Raw genomic sequence first — 17122 nt, forward strand, 5'->3', positions numbered from 1 at the left:
CACACCTGTATTCTGCAGCCAGTGAAGTTGATTGCTAGCCTTGGTAGTGAACCTGAGGTAACGGTTGATGTAGCTGGTGTACCATTACCTTTCCTTGTAGATACAGGGGCGGCCAGGTCAGTGTTGAATTCCACATCAGGTATAAAGACCACGGGTAAAACAGTTTCGGCAATGGGAGTAACAGGAACTGTGCAACAATACCCTTTGAGTAGACCTGCAGAGATTACGATAGGGCCCTTGCAAACCAAACATTCTTTCCTGCTGGCTGCATCGGCTCCAACTAATCTACTCAGCAGAGAGCTATTGTGTAAAATGCGGTGTGTCATATATTGTACTCCTGAGGGTCTCTTCTTGGATATACCTGAGGACCACGCTCAAGAAGTGCAAGATATATTAGACACCCCTCAAAGGCTAATGTCGCATTCTGCTGTTATAGACAAGTGTCCATCAAAGGTAGAGGAAATGATCTCACAAATACCGGGTTCCCTTTGGACCAAAGATGGACAAGACACTGGATTGATGGCAAATGTAGCTCCAGTAGTAGTACAAGTAAAAGATGGTAGGATAGCTCCAAAAATCCCTCAGTATCCTCTGAAGCCAGAGGTAGAATTAGGAGTGTACCCTATCATAGAGCGGCTGCTACAGCAGGGCATCCTAGTCAGGACATCCAGCACCGCCAATAGTCCCATCTTCCCTGTGAAAAAGAGTGGGGGGAGGGGTTACAGGCTAGTGCAGGATCTAAGGGGGATAAACAAGATAGTTGAGAGCCAATTCCCCGTAGTGCCCAATCCAGCTGTCATCCTCATGCAAATTCCCTCTACTGCAAAATTTTTCACTGTCATTGACCTCTGTTCTGCTATCTTTTCTGTCCCTCTTCACCCTGACAGCCAGTACCTTTTTGCCTTTACATACAGGGGAGTACAGTACACCTGGACTCGTCTTCCCCAAGGTTTCATTGACAGCCCGAGTATTTTCTCTCAGGCCTTGCATGACTGTTTACAATCCTTTCAACCTGAGAGTGGGTCAGTGCTAATACAGTATGCCAATGACTTATTGTTGTGTTCTGACTCACTCAAATCGTCCTTGAAAGACACGAAACAGCTTCTGTTTCATCTTTCCCAAACGGGACACAAGGTTTCAAAGGATAAGTTGCAGTTGTGCCAGACCAGGGTAAAATATTTGGGACATTGCTTGACTCAAGGACTTAGACACCTCACCGCTGATAGAATACATGCGATTCGCGACATAACTCTGCCACAAACGCAGCAACAGATCCGCACTTTCCTTGGAATGTGTGGGTACTGTCGAAACTGGATTCCAGGTTTCTCTATACTGGCTTTACCTTTGCAAGAAATGGTCTCTTCAAACAATCCAGAACGGGTCTCGCACACAGATGAGTCCGAACTGGCATTTGAGAGACTCAAACAGTGCCTATTACAGGCACCTGCATTAGGTATGCCAGATTATGAGAAGCCCTTTGAATTGTACGGTACAGAAAGTGCTGGGTGCGCGGCAGGAGTTTTAACTCAGAGACATGGTGATGCCAGCAGACCGGAAGCATACTACAGTGCACAGTTGGACACTGTAGCGCGGTCTCTCCCCACTTGCTTGTGAAGTGTTGCAGCGATAGCTTTGCTGGTAAGTAAAAGCGAGGACATAGTGTTAGGACATGACCTGACCATTCATACACCTCATGCAGTATCAGCCTTACTGAACTCAGCCCAAACCAGATATGTCTCATCTGCTCGGTTTGCAAAGTGGGAATTATCACTGCTGGCCCCGGTAAACATCACCATTAAGAGATGCAGCTCACTAAATCCTGCAACTTACTTGCCAAGTGTGCCTGGACAGGCACAAAGGGTGGAGGATGAGAATAATGGTGAAGGAGGATTTAGTGCAGACACCGATACGCATGATTGTATGGAATACCTGAACCAAACTTTCACTGCGAGACCTGACATTAGTGACAACCCACTGGAAGGAGTGGACTTTACCTTCTACACTGACGGTAGTTGCCACAGACAGACAGAATCGGGAGACTTGTGTACTGGATATGCAGTTGTAGACGACAGAGGTATCATAGAAGCTGAACCCCTGGGCCCACCGCACTCAGCACAAGTTGTTGAGTTGGTCGCCCTAACCAGAGCGTGTGAATTGGCCACGGGTAAGTCAGCTAATATATACACGGATTCCAGATACGCCTTTGGAGTAGTGCATGATTTCGGGGCCCTATGGCGCCTCAGAAATTTCATGACGGCAGCTGGCACACCTGTAGCACATGCATCCCACATAAAAAGGCTTCTAACAGCGATACAGGAACAAGACAGAGTGGCTGTTATCAAGTGCAAAGCACATACTTACAACCAAGACCCAAGTTCACTTGGTAACAGCCGGGCAGACCAAGCTGCTAAATCAGCAGCCAGCACCCCCATACAAACGAACATCACATCACTGATGGCATTTAACACAATCAACACACAACAATTAATTGAAATGCAAGATTTGTGTTCTTTACAGGAAAAGGCGGTCTGGAGGTCAAAGGGGTATGGCCAGGAATCCTCAGGACTATGGACAGGTGGACAAGGTAAGCCGGTGGCCCCCAGAGCATATTTTCCAAGCTTAGCTGAGGCGGCAAACGGTCTGACTCATCTGGGCAAAGAGGGTATGTGCAAGCTGGTAAGAGCCTACTGGTGTGCGCCAGGATTCTCTTCTCATGCAGGTAAGAGAGCAATGACATGCTTTACTTGCTTGAGGAAGAATATTGGATAGTCAATACCAACAGATCCAATCCATATCCCTCCGACAGACGGACCTTTTCAGGTAATACAAATCGATTTCATACAGTTACCACCCTGTAGGAATTTAAAATATGTGTTAGTTTGTATTGATGTATTTTCCAACTGGGTAGAAGCGTTCCCTGCTGCCACAAATACTGCTACGTTCACTGCAAAGAAAATTGTGCAGGAATTTGTGTGTAGATATGGTATCCCTAGAATAATTGAAAGTGACAAGGGTACCCATTTTACAGGTGAAGTCTTTCAGGTCATGTGCAAACTGATGGGAATTAATAGCAAGTTGCATACTCCGTACCGTCCACAGGCGAGTGCAAAGGTGGAGAGAGTGAACAGCACTATTAAGAACAAGCTGAGCAAATTAATGGCTGAAACTGGATTGTCGTGGCCAGAATCTTTGCCACTAGTGTTGTACAGCATCAGAACCACTCCCAGGTCTCCCCTTAACCTATCACCCTTCGAAATTCTTTTTGGTCGACAACCTCATGTAATGATAGACCCCCAGGATGATTTGAAATGTAATAATGAAGTGACTGTGAAATATTTGGTTGGGATGAGCCAGAAGCTGAGAAATCAACAAAGAAATTTAAAGCTGGTGATTCCTGACCTACCGAACAGTAATTGTCATGACATTGAGCCTGGGGATTATGTGATGATTCAAAAAATTTTACGCTCAGGTTGCCTCATAGACAGGTGGGAAGGACCATACCAAGTCTTGTTAACCAGAAAGACAGCATTGAAGGTCGCCGAAAGAGAGACTTGGGTCCACTCGTCCCACTGCAAGAAGGTCGCTGACCTGGAGCGAACTCGTGACAAAGAGCAGAGTGTAGAGAATCTCGTATCACTGGAGTGTCTGTTCCGGGAAAGTTGAGAGGCAGGACTGTTGAAAGGCATCTGAGCACAGAGAGTAACAAGACCTAGAACGGTTGTCGTACCACTTTCTTTTTTCACCTCCCCCTGCATTTTTCCTTTCTTTTCTCCTTCTTATTTTCCTCCTTTCCCCTAACGAAATGGATCGATCACAAGAGACTGCGTTTCGGGTTCTGTTAGTAATTCTGGTTTTGATAAGGACAGTTTGTTTTGGTGAGGGTCCCAGAGAGGTCGAGCAGGGATCTGGAATGGGTTCTGATGGCAAGTATGAATTTGTAGGATCTCAGGATCAGCACATCACTTTAGTAAAGGCTGACATCAGTAAGCGCTCTGGTAGTCAGGGAGCTCGGAGGCACTGTGAGGGGTTATTGTCTGATGAATATTGTATTTGTAGGAATTGTGAGAATATAGTCGAGGATGGGTGCATCCAGAGATGTCAGTCCAACCTTAATATCGACATGGACCGTCATCCGCTGAGTGATTACCTTTCACTAGTGGGTAAGGTCTTAAACCAGACAGAATGCTGGGTGTGCTCACAGGTACCTCAAGGTCAGAGCAAGTCAGGATTAGTACCATACCCTTTAGCAATAGATGAGGTACTCAAATTATGGGGTGGGAGACCGGTGGACAAGAAATTCAATATCTCTAGGCCCCCTAGTTTGAAGCTCCACCAGTATCATGTAGACAGTTTCTTATTGTGTTTTAATATTTCCAATTATCGAAAACCGGGAAATTGGGAAGTGGCATGGAATAACCAGACAATGACCTTCTTACACAGAGCTGATAGCATACCCATAGACTCTGAACTTGTACGCCAAATAGCCAAAAGTGGGAGGTATTTACAGTATAGGTATACTCGTGGAAGCAAGACCATGTGGGTTGGAAAAGTATCGCCAGGGTATTGTGCTCATATCATCCAGCCCGATACTTGTACTGAGCAGATGGGAGTACTAGGAATTGGTTTCTTTACTTGGAAAATTTGTAATATGGTAATGTTATATTTTGTCCCCTATGTTCTCCCAGATGATGCCTATTTCATATGTGGGAGGAAGGCGTACAAGTGGCTTGCCCTGAGCTCAGAGGGATTGTGTTATATTGGGAGAGTACTGCCAGAGGTCATGACCATAACCCATGATAAGATGAAAGACGTTCACAGCAGTGCTCAGGCTCCTTATACTCATACTCACTATGAACACATCATCAAGAGACACCTCATAGATAGGGCAGAGCACGCAGCCTCTGATTTGATCCACGAATCCACCGGGATTCAGATCCTTCTCGCATTAGACATCACCCGTACTGCCAGAGGAACTATAAATTATAGGTATATCCATGCGCTAGCGAACTTGATAGATAATATCACTGAGATGTATGACGACACCTTCAGGTATACGGGAAGGGAGTTACAAGCTTACAAGAAAGAACTGATTCAGCACAGGATGGTCCTTAATTATGTCACAACCGTGACAGGTGGCTACTGTGTTACTCTGGCAACTCAATATGGTGTGAAGTGCTGTACGTATATTACAAACAGCACTGACGACCCAACAGAGATTATCGATCGAAAGATGGACGATATTTTGCAGTTGAAGTGGGAGTTCAGGAGGAAGTACAACCTTACCTTAGCGACTGTGAGTAATGAACTGACCGGCTGGGTCTCATGGTTGAACCCACGCAAATGGTTCTCAGGTTTAGGAGAGTGGGCTCAGAATGTCATTATGAGTGTGGGGAAGTTTCTCCTTTGTATCCTGGGAGTCGTCATAATTATTGGTTCGATATTTAGGTGTGTTCGAATTCTAATGCGGCGCAAGCACGGCACAACTCTGATGAGTCTAAGGAGCGAGGGCGCTGTTATAGCAGCAGATTTAATTTATGACCCATCCATAGAGACAGTGTTATGATAAGGATTGCAAATGAATTTCATGGCCTGTTTCTTTCACCCGTTTTTCTTTTGTTTCCTCCTCTGCCCAGATATATCCATCCAGAAATGTGAATGTATTTTATATATGTGTCTTATATTCATCTCTGCAACCTCCAGTTAATGGCACACATAGTCGACAGGTGATATCCACATATACTAGCACTCACATATGTTTCCCCCTCCATGTATCATCAACTAAATGTGCACCCCATTTGTTGGAACAAGAAGCCGAAAAGAGCTCGGTAGTGCTTGTTGGCCCATTTACAGACCCTTAATACGGGATGAGAAGGATTTAATGTATACTTCGCAATACCTCGAAACTTATTACATATACGGCACGATGATACATGCCCCTCAGACATGGAGTCATACATACATGCTTTTTACTATCCCACTAGGTTATATATTTCCCACCTACAACTCTCCCCCGACCATCCAAACTTCTGTAGATATTGTGTAGATATTTTTCTGTTTATTGATTAGATAGTGGCAGTTATTGGTGACTGCCAAAGGGTGGACTGTCAAAGTCGAAAAATATTGCAGTACACACATCACGTACAAACTACACACAGATGGCCTCCGCGCGTATACTTTTCCTTCCGTGCGTGCACATATCCGCAATTTGCGTATGGTCGCTCCCGCGGTATTGCGCATTAGCGCGTGGTATGAGTATTTACGGTAGAGTTTGTGAATGCATGGAAAGCTATCAAAACACATTACATATTTAATCCAAATAGTGCACAATGTACACATAGTCTCCCTGCACCACATCAGTAAGTTACAACAGTTTAAATGGTAACAGAACAAAGGGATTCACCTTTACAGGATAGGAGGGGACAGAACAAGGTTATAAGGTGGTGTTTGGTATCCAGCTGTAGGGTATTGTAAGGGTAATATATCCCGGTGTTGGTTTGAAGAAGATCGCATGTTCCTGCGAATAGTTATGTGCAGGAGCAGAATATATATATAAACTGTATTTACTGTACATTAAGTATGCGGCGAGAATCCAGAGGAGACCACCCACAAGTGCATCTTGAACAGACATCGCCCACCTATTCAAACCGACCTATGACCTCTCCTGTACTGTAAATGACCACCCCTGTGTCCAATGGATAAAGAGATTACAGTGTCCATTGTGTTAAGTTTTGGAAGATTGTATAAAAGATGCCTGCTGCAGGCCTGGTCAAACAAGACTCACAAAGTTATCTATCTAGATGACCGAGGACCAGACTGGGTAGCGCGGCGATATCCAAACAAGTATGTATCATTGACTGTAGCCATTATTCTTTTGTATTGTATTGCTTTGTTATTGTAACCCCCTTTCAGTAATAATACGCTGTGGTGTCGGAACCCAGTAGTTTAATTACAATCTGGTGTCGTGTCTTCCTTTCCCTGCTAAGGTTCAAAGTGTATTACTATCGCATTGCATAGTTGTTAAGGGTTCACGGTGTATCATTGGGTGTGTACGCGCTGTATGTACTTTGCACAGCCAGCGCAGCGTTTGTATGCAAAGTCTGTACTCGGTACGGGACTCTGTACGCTAACGGTGTAAAAAGTCTGTAGGTTGCGGATTAAGTATAGCGGCCGCAGCAGCTTCATTTAAAGTGTATGAAATGTCTTTTTAAAGTGTTTGCTTTTAGTCCTATATGAAAATCAGCATTCTCAGAAGATTGACAGGAAGGGGGCATTTCTGCGTGGCAACTGACTGTTTTCAGGGAGTGTCTGGAAAAACGCAGGTGTGGCTGGGCGAACGCTGGTCGGGTGTGTGACGTCAAAAGCCATCCCTCCAACGTTAGAATCAACGCACATGAAGAGTAAGTTCAGGGCTGGTCTTGTTTTGCACAAAATGTTTTTGCAGGCGCTCTGCTGCACTGGCGTATGCACTTCTGCAAAGCGAAAATACACTCCCCAGTGGGCGGCGGCAATGCGTTTGCATGGCTGCTAAAAACTGCTAGCGAGTGATCAACTCGGAATGACCCCCTAAATCCGACTGCCCTGGCTCAGTTAATCCTATTAAAGGCATAGATGAGGAGGGCTCCATCTGTATAAAGAAGCCTACTTTAGTTGTCCACACATGAGCTGTTAAAATGAGAGAATGAGCTTTCTGGAAGATAAAGGGTAGATAAAAAAAAGTTTATGGAGGGAACCGCACAGATTGAAAACAAATATTATAAGCAAAAAATAGTAATTGTCTGAAAAAACTGAGTACTATTAATGAATTAACTTCATAGTGAGGTAACCAAACACCTTAGGGCTTTTCTTTGCCTATATGGTGTGTATATATGTTAACCCTCAGTGGTGCTCCCCAGAGTCAAAAATTGGTATCAAATTAATACAAAAGAAGCAGAAAAACAGTTGACTCCTGTTGGGGAGCACTCAATTTCAGACATAAAGAAATCTAGTATAGATATCTGTTAAGATCATAAATTTTATTGATTAAGTTTAATAATAGAGAGTTCTAATTATACCAATAAGTGCAAATTTATAAACAGTATATTAAACATTATATATAGCCTTGGCTATGATATCTGGGTTCCTGGTGTTATAATAAATAATTATGAGGTATGATAAATAAAGTAGTATCTCTGTGTTACAGAAAAAACTTATTTATGACCATCATTTAATCTGCATAATCGACTTTAAAGAAAAGTTATTGCAGAGGATTGAATCATAGGTCATATATCCAATTTTCGGTACACTAAATTTGTGCACTGCTTGCAATTTAATATGCGAGTGGATCCAGTGAGTAGCGATAAATTGCAGTACCTGGGTGTTCCAAGGTCGTCTCCCATCCGAGTACTGGCCCGGCCCTCCACTTCTTGGCTTCCAAGATCAGATGAGATTGGGCATCTCCAGTGGGGTATGACCGCAAATAGCTGCGCTTAGACCTTTCGCCCGAGTAGAATTTAAGCAGTAACTGCTTCCAAAATGTTTCGTGCAGTGATCACAAACCAAATTTTCTCATATGTGTATTTATAAACACAGGTAAGAGTGCAGGAATTAATAATGAATTACCTGCTTAAGAAATAACACAGTGAGGTGATTTGTGGTCACAGATACTATGACCACAAAACTACCACATTAATCTGATAAATCATATATACCAGGAATTGTAACTGTTATTCAAATATAACAGTTCCTATTTCAAAGGATTAATTGCACCTAAGTCCACATTACAAGGGCTCTAAGCATGAATGAATCAAACACTGTGTAGCCCATATACCAGTTAGGGCCCAGAGAACTGTTCAGACTGTAACGAGCAAAGTTTAGTATATCACTCAATATAACTGAAAATAGTCCAGATACAATTTCAGATTTTGTGCTTAGTATGATGATACATGTATCATTTAGGACAATTACACCGCACACTGTGGTTTTAAGCTGAAACAGTTACAAATTCTGAGCTCTGTATATTGATACATATGTCATTTGAAACAAATTCCATGTAACAATTAAAGTGACAAAAAAATAATTAACTGATAAGTTTTACTGATAGTATTGCGGACTATTATTTGGTGCTTAAAATAATTTCCTATGACAGAACGCTCTAGGAAGCTAATCTATGATCACTCTTAACTTCCTCCAATGGTTATGCAAAAATACAGCCAGCATTTAAACGTGAACAACACATTGTGCATAAGCACAAATGAAAATTAGCATGCTCAAGCAGACATATGCAGATATAGCACTCTAAATTAGAGACTAAAATATCTGTTATAAATAAGCACAAATGAAAGTTAGCATGCTCAAACAGACATATGCAGATATAGCACTCTAAATTAGAGACTAAGGTATCTGTGATAAATAGTTAAATCTATAAACAACCGTTACTACCTGTGTGACTCGTATTGTATGAGTGACAGCTCCAAGCGGAAAATAGTCACACTAACGCTGATGATAACAAAATATATAAAGGTTAGTTGTAATGGGTATTTCACATACGATACCAAAAATCCTGCTGTCTGCTAATCATGGCCAGACCGTGCTGCTGCTCTCAGCGGGATAGCGCTCGTGGTGCATGAAGAGTGCACCAGCGTTACCTTTGTGCTGGGATTGGCGGTGTTCTGGCCGTGGCGCCCAGGCTGTATTGGTGTAGTTGTCCGGAGAGGAGCTCCGGAGCTGTAGAGTGCGAGAATGCTCCTGGCGTTCAGGGTCCCGGTAACCTCTGGAATCGAACAGCTAACTCCGGTCACGTGATGCGCATTTAAGACCCCGAGAGATTGTGGTCCCTAGGTACTTGAAGGAGTCCACTAGCGATACCACACTGTCAGCAATCGTTAACGGAGGTGCACTAGCTGACTTCTTTCTGAAGTCCACTATCATCTCAACAGTTTTGATGAGGTTGAGCTCAAGGTTGTTGTGGCTGCACCACTGGGCCAACCGGTCTACTTCCCGTCTATAGGCCGATTTGTCCCCATACTTGATGAGGCCGATGACGGTGGTGTCATCTGCGAATTTGATAAACTTTACTGATTGCGCCTCTGAGGTGCAGTCATTTGTATACATGGAGAAGAGCAGGGGTGAGAGGACACAGCCCTGAGGGCCCCCTGTACTAATGGACCGTGCTTGAAAGGTGAATTCCCCCGCTTTCATCACCTGTGTCCTATCTATCAGGAAGTCTACTATCCAGGAACAGGTAGCTTCTGTGACCCCTAGACAAAGTAATTTGGAGCAGAGGATGCTGGGGACGACTGTATTGAAGACAGAGCTGAAATCGCCAAACAGGACCCTTGCGTAGGTACCGGGAATGTCTAGGTGCTGTAGAATGTAGTGCAGGCCCAGGTTGACTGCATCCTCGACACACCGATTCGATTGATAGGTGAACTGTAGGGGGTCCAGTTGGGGGCCAGTCACAGTTTTCACTCAGGTGATTCAAAACCAGACGCTTAAACGTTTTCATGACCACAGATGTCAGTGCTACCAGCCTGTAGTCATTCAGGTTCGTAATAGAGGGTTTCTTGGGGACCGGGACGATAGTGGACCTTTTGAGGCAGAAATGGACTTTCTATAGCTCCAGCGATTTGTTGAAGATCTTGGTGAATATGGGGGCGAGGTGACCCGCACATGCTCTCAGGGCAGATGGTGACACTCCGTCAGGACACGGAGCTTTCCTGGGTTTGGCCCTTTGGAACAGTGCCTCCACCTCTTCTTTGGCAACTTGCAGAGTGGTGGACTGCAATGTTTTCTTGTAGTTGGTTATGGATTGCATTCCTTTCCATACAGATACGGGGTCATTGGTGGAGAGATCGTTTGTCAGCTTGTCCGAGAACCACTTTTTGCTAGCCTGATCTCTTTAGTCAGAGAGTTCCTAGTTCGGTTGTATAGTGCTCTGTCACCCCTGCTATAGGCCTCCTCTTTGGCCCGACGAAGTTGCCTGAACCAGGGCTTCTTGTTGTTGTAAATGCGGTAAGTCTTGGTAGGTACACACATGTCCTCACAGTAGCTGATGTAGTATGTGACAGGTCATTCAGGTCGATTGCCGAGGCTTCGAAGACCCCCCATTCCGTGCAGTCGAAGCAGGCCTGGAGCTTCATCTTAGCCTCGTTGGTCCATTTCTTAACAGTCTTGGCGACAGGCTTAACCACTCTCAGCTTCTGTGTATAGGTAGGGAGTAGGTGGACGAGGCAGTGGTCAGATGGCCGAGTGCAGCACGCGGGATAGACCAGAAGGCAGACTTGAGGTTAGAGTAGCAGTGGTCAAGAATGCGCCCTTCCCTAGTGGGACACGTGACTTGTTGTTTGTACTTAGGGAGCTCCTTGCTCAGGTTAGTTCTGCTGAAGTCGCTGAGGTGAGGCAACAATGAGCTGAGCTTCCCCTGTTGCTCAGAAACTGCCTGGCTGTATAACACTGCTGTGTTAGCTAAAGAGCTGGGGGGGAGGCTCCACCTTCAGTCCTCACTGATGTTGGCTGAAAGCGGAGCACAACACCAGTCTCCTCCCACCAATGCAAACTAGAACTGCTCAATCACTTTCAGGCCAAGGGTGGCAGTATTTCTGAAACAGCGCAGTTTGTGAACTGTTTGCGTGCTGCTGTGGTGAGGGTGTAGCGTGACTGGACAAATGGCACCATTGCGAATAACCAACGTGCAAAATGCGGAGCACCGCGTACCATTTATGTGAGAGGTGAACGTCAGCAACGAAGGTGCGTGAGGTCCGACTGACATGCTACAGTGGAGCAGCTCACTATCAAAATGAACCTGGGGGCTACCAGATGTGTGTCTAACACGACAGTTCAGCCCATCTTGCTGCTGTCCGTGCTGCGCATAGCGGTTACTCTTGCTGGTAGTCTTAATAATGTGGCTGACTGTGTATAACAAAGCTATTCACTTTTCAGCCCTAGTTAGCAACACATGTATATAATATGTAATGGCATTATACATTTGTAATTAACAGGTGCTTAAAAAATAAGGTACCTCGAACATGAGAGAAATATTTTAAACACTGGTTTATTTTTGAACACTTTCTTTTTTTGCATAATAGTGATCCAGCTTATTTAAAAGTGGTTGGTACGTACAGCATATTGTAGTTACATCAAGAGGAAGGGATCTGTCTAAGGATCTACAGCACGTAAGCAAGCAGCAATGTGGGTACTGAAAATGAAGGGGGTGATTCAGTTAGGATTGGTGCAGCCAATTGAGCACGCTGCCCAATTCAAATAGCACCGGGAATGTTTTAACCGCCCCCCCTCTTGTGATCTGAGCTACAGCCCTATATGGCCGCCATGCATTAGATAAACAGGTAAAGAAGGTCAGGATGGTCAAAAGGTCGACATGGCAATGGGTTTGTTTCATGTTTGGGTTTATTTTCAATGCTTGATTTACTATCCACATGGACAACGCTTGGGAACAGTATCCTGCCCGAAATGTGGCGAACGACCACGTTTCCACTGGTTGTGCTTAGATATGGTTAAACATACAATATGACACCGTCCCCACCCAAAAAAAAAACAAAAAACTTGTGTCAACCTTTTTTTGTGTTGACCATTGTCATGTTGACCTTTTGATCCTGTCTACCTTTTGTACCTGTCGACTTTACCCACTGTCCACTTTTTATCCGTCGACCTATTTATCCTGTTCACCTAATGAATGTCGACCATATGGGGTCGACCTAATGACGGTCTATCTAGACAGTGTAGATCTTCTATACCAAGAATTAGTCTGCAGAGGTTGAATACTTACGTAAGCAGTATTTTTTAGTGTTTATTTTGTTCAAATAAAATCTGCAGACAAATAATGGAGCATGGGTTAAGGTTTAACATTTTACATTAAGACTCTGCTGATCCACAAAAATAAAAAAAATCCATGTCCGAAACAATCTGTGTAAGTCTCAAGTGTGATAAATATAAATAATGTCTGTCTGTCTTTGCCCAGTTTTGTTCTATAACTGTTGTTCTAATTGTAAAGCGCAACGGAATATGCTGCGCTATATAAGAAACTGCTAATAATAATAATAATAATAATATCTATCTATCTATCTATCTACACATATATGCACACTCCGTATGATACATAGACCTAAACATACAGTATCCGTCACATTCACGTAGCCAGTACAAGGCCAAGCACGCATCTGAGCTATTACTAGTAGCTTGGTGTTTTCTTCTTCTCTATGAGTCATCCTAGCATTCTCTGATTGGATGAAAACTGAACACCCTCAGGATCATGAGTCAATTACAGCCATTCTCAGCTTCATTCACAGATTGATAGTGTGCAAACATAGGGAGTATTTCATTCAGTGGAGTTCATTCATGTAAAATTGCAACGCCCCCAACTCCAGGATGCTGCCAGTGTGCTATGGCTTGTGCAGAAGATGAACGAGAGCTGCTTACACTGCATACATGGACTTTCAAGCTGTTTCACTTTATATTCCCAAAAGAAGCAAGGACCTTTATTTCAGCTGTCATAACTCCCCTTTGGATTTTTATTTTCCTTACATAATGTACTATAATACAGAGCTTGGCATGTAACTAGTGCAATTTCCTCAATTTATTATTTCTGTGTAAAGGGTGCGTTGCATATGGATTGTTCTCCGCAGGGACCAATAATGTTTCGCTAGACAGCAAGGACAGCTGAATTTTATAATATAGTATTTTTTAATGCTCTTTGTGTGCATTGTGATTTAATAATGCTGTACGGACACAAAGGAGAAGGTGGATCCAAGACCTGTTGGCTGCTGTTAAATGATGACAAGAATTAATTTTTGTTTGAAAAAAAAAAAAATGAACATTATTATACCTGAAACAAGGCTATGAAAGAATACAGTCAGCAAAGTGGGAACATTCTGCATGAATTGCTCTTTAGACACCCAGTAATGCTTCAGCGAGCAAAATACAGTCGATTCAGGAATGACTCTTTAACATCTACAGAAGAATGTTCACAAAGCCCATCTTTAAATGCCAAAGGTTATGCCAACCCTCATGCGACTGGTACTTCCTTTTTACCCGTGGAAAACCTCACCTTGGTGACACAAGACACTTCAGCAACACTATGCACTTTGATACCCAAAATGTCTAAATTTAAGTTATCTGGCTCAGCCAGCCTAAGGAGGTTTCGCCACTTCTCTCTGGGGAAAAAAGAAGTTCCTAGATTAAAACTGACAGACAGCCCCACCGTTCCGAGCAGCCCAACTTCTGCTGAAATCACTTTCAACAGCTACATGTGCGCTTCTCAAGTAAGGCAAGAGCAGGATGTGGACATGAATACAAAACCCCATGAGGTCTGTACGCTGCCAGAAATGGAGAACCCTCCACCTGATGAGAGGAACAGCTGCACACAGCATGTGAAAATGGGCCCTATCCTCTGCTACTGTGTAAAAGTGAGTATATTACAATGTTTGTATTGTTGCATTGTCATCTACAGTATTTTGTTACTATCAATGTATATGAATTATGTGTAGATGTAACTTCGCCACTGTACGCTGATATATGGAGGATGTACTCTATGTACAATACAAATAGAGATGACCCCTTATAATAAGCACTCAAGGGCCTGCAGGTACAAACGATGCTATCACTAAAAGCTGTAGGTGCTACAGTATATGATAATACAATCTGTGCTGTGATATATACCATATATTGAATTATGTGCTGCACTGGACTACCATACACTCCCCTGCTCTGCTTCTGTACTACAATATGCTTCTCTATGAAAATAGCATAGGATGTGAGAGAGCGCACTGCTGTGCTCAGTGATAAAACAAGCTCCATATTGCCCGCCACATTAATCAGCACCCCAATACAGGATGGTATAATATAAGTAATAGTATTCAACATCATCTTCAAGCGATTTTCAGAGTGACAGGTTCTGCTGTAACTCTAGTCACATTTTGGTTAAACAAAGGTATAGACAAATGTATCTCTGTCATTACTTTATTTAAGTAAAAAATAAAGCAGCCAGTATTTACTAGAGATGAGCGGGTTCGGTTTCTCTGAATCCGAACCCGCCAGAACTTCATGTTTTTTTTCACGGGTCCGAGCGACTCGGATCTTCCCGCCTTGCTCGGTTAACCCGAGCGCGCCCGAACGTCATCATGACGCTGTCGGATTCTCGCGAGGCTCGGATTCTATCGCGAGACTCGGATTCTATATAAGGAGCCGCGCGTCGCCGCCATTTTCACACGTGCATTGAGATTGATAGGGAGAGGACGTGGCTGGCGTCCTCTCCGTTTAGAATTAGAATAGATTAGAGAGACACTTGATTTACTAATTTTGGGGAGCATTAGGAGTACTCAGTAGTGTACAGTGCAGAGTTTTGCTGATAGTGACCAGTGACCACCACTTTTATTTATAATCCGTTCTCTGCCTGAAAAAAGCGATACACAGCACACAGTGACTCAGTCACATACCATATCTGTGTGCACTGCTCAGGCTCAGGCCAGTGTGCTGCATCATCTATATATATTATATATCTGTCTGACTGCTCAGCTCACACAGCTTATAATTGTGGGGGAGACTGGGGAGCACTACTGCAGTGCCAGTTATAGGTTATAGCAGGAGCCAGGAGTACATAATATTATATTAAAATTAAACAGTGCACACTTTTGCTGCAGGAGTGCCACTGCCAGTGTGACTAGTGACCAGTGACCTGACCACCAGTATATAATATTAGTAGTATACTATCTCTTTATCAACCAGTCTATATTAGCAGCAGACACAGTACAGTGCGGTAGTTCACGGCTGTGGCTACCTCTGTGTCGGCACTCGGCAGCCCGTCCATAATTGTATATACCAGTGACCTAACCGTGGTTTTTTTTTCTTTCTTTATACATACATACTAGTTACGAGTATACTATCTCTTTATCAACCAGTCTATATATTAGCAGCAGACACAGTACAGTGCGGTAGTTCACGGCTGTGGCTACCTCTGTGTCGGCACTCGGCAGCCCGTCCATAATTGTATATACCACCTAACCGTGGTTTTTTTTTCTTTCTTTATACATACATACTAGTTACGAGTATACTATCTCTTTATCAACCAGTCTATATATTAGCAGCAGACACAGTACAGTGCGGTAGTTCACGGCTGTGGCTACCTCTGTGTCGGCACTCGGCAGCCCGTCCATAATTGTATATACCACCTAACCGTGGTTTTTTTTTCTTTCTTTATACATACATACTAGTTACGAGTATACTATCTCTTTATCAACCAGTCTATATATTAGCAGCAGACACAGTACAGTGCGGTAGTTCACGGCTGTGGCTACCTCTGTGTCGGCACTCGGCAGCCCGTCCATAATTGTATATACCACCTAACCGTGGTTTTTTTTCTTTCTTTATACATACATACTAGTTACGAGTATACTATCTCTTTATCAACCAGTCTATATATTAGCAGCAGACACAGTACAGTGCGGTAGTTCACGGCTGTGGCTACCTCTGTGTCGGCACTCGGCAGCCCGTCCATAATTGTATATACCACCTAACCGTGGTTTTTTTTTCTTTCTTTATACATACATACTAGTTACGAGTATGCTATCTCTTTATCAACCAGTCTATATATTAGCAGCAGACACAGTACAGTGCGGTAGTTCACGGCTGTGGCTACCTCTGTGTCGGCACTCGGCAGCCCGTCCATAATTGTATATACCAGTGACCTAACCGTGGTTTTTTTTTCTTTCTTTATACATACATACTAGTTACGAGTATACTATCTCTTTATCAACCAGTCTATATATTAGCAGCAGACACAGTACAGTGCGGTAGTTCACGGCTGTGGCTACCTCTGTGTCGGCACTCGGCAGCCCGTCCATAATTGTATATACCACCTAACCGTGGTTTTTTTTTCTTTCTTTATACATACATACTAGTTACGAGTATACTATCTCTTTATCAACCAGTCTATATATTAGCAGCAGACACAGTACAGTGCGGTAGTTCACGGCTGTGGCTACCTCTGTGTCGGCACTCGGCAGCCCGTCCATAATTGTATATACCACCTAACCGTGGTTTTTTTTTCTTTCTTTATACATACATACTAGTTACGAGTATACTATCTCTTTATCAACCAGTCTATATATTAGCAGCAGACACAGTACAGTGCGGT

General features: G+C 43.6%; 1 protein-coding gene and 1 pseudogene across 2 annotated transcripts in view; one reads left to right on the forward strand and one right to left on the reverse strand.

Moving 5' to 3' along the window:
- Window positions 1–8337: 8337 nt before the first annotated feature.
- On the reverse strand, window positions 8338–8457 carry LOC134937072 (5S ribosomal RNA; annotated as a pseudogene).
- A 4837-nt stretch (window positions 8458–13294) lies between these two features.
- SHC4 (SHC adaptor protein 4) overlaps window positions 13295–17122 on the forward strand; it is a 125002-nt gene continuing 121174 nt past the window's right edge. For both annotated transcript variants that reach the window (XM_063926041.1, XM_063926042.1), the window contains exon 1: window positions 13295–14396. In XM_063926041.1, coding sequence (XP_063782111.1) covers window positions 13830–14396 — 567 coding nt within the window. In that variant the 5' untranslated portion in view covers window positions 13295–13829. The remainder of the gene's footprint in view (window positions 14397–17122) is intronic.

Source organism: Pseudophryne corroboree, chromosome 6, assembly GCF_028390025.1.
Source record: "Pseudophryne corroboree isolate aPseCor3 chromosome 6, aPseCor3.hap2, whole genome shotgun sequence".
NCBI lineage: Eukaryota > Metazoa > Chordata > Amphibia > Anura > Myobatrachidae > Pseudophryne > Pseudophryne corroboree.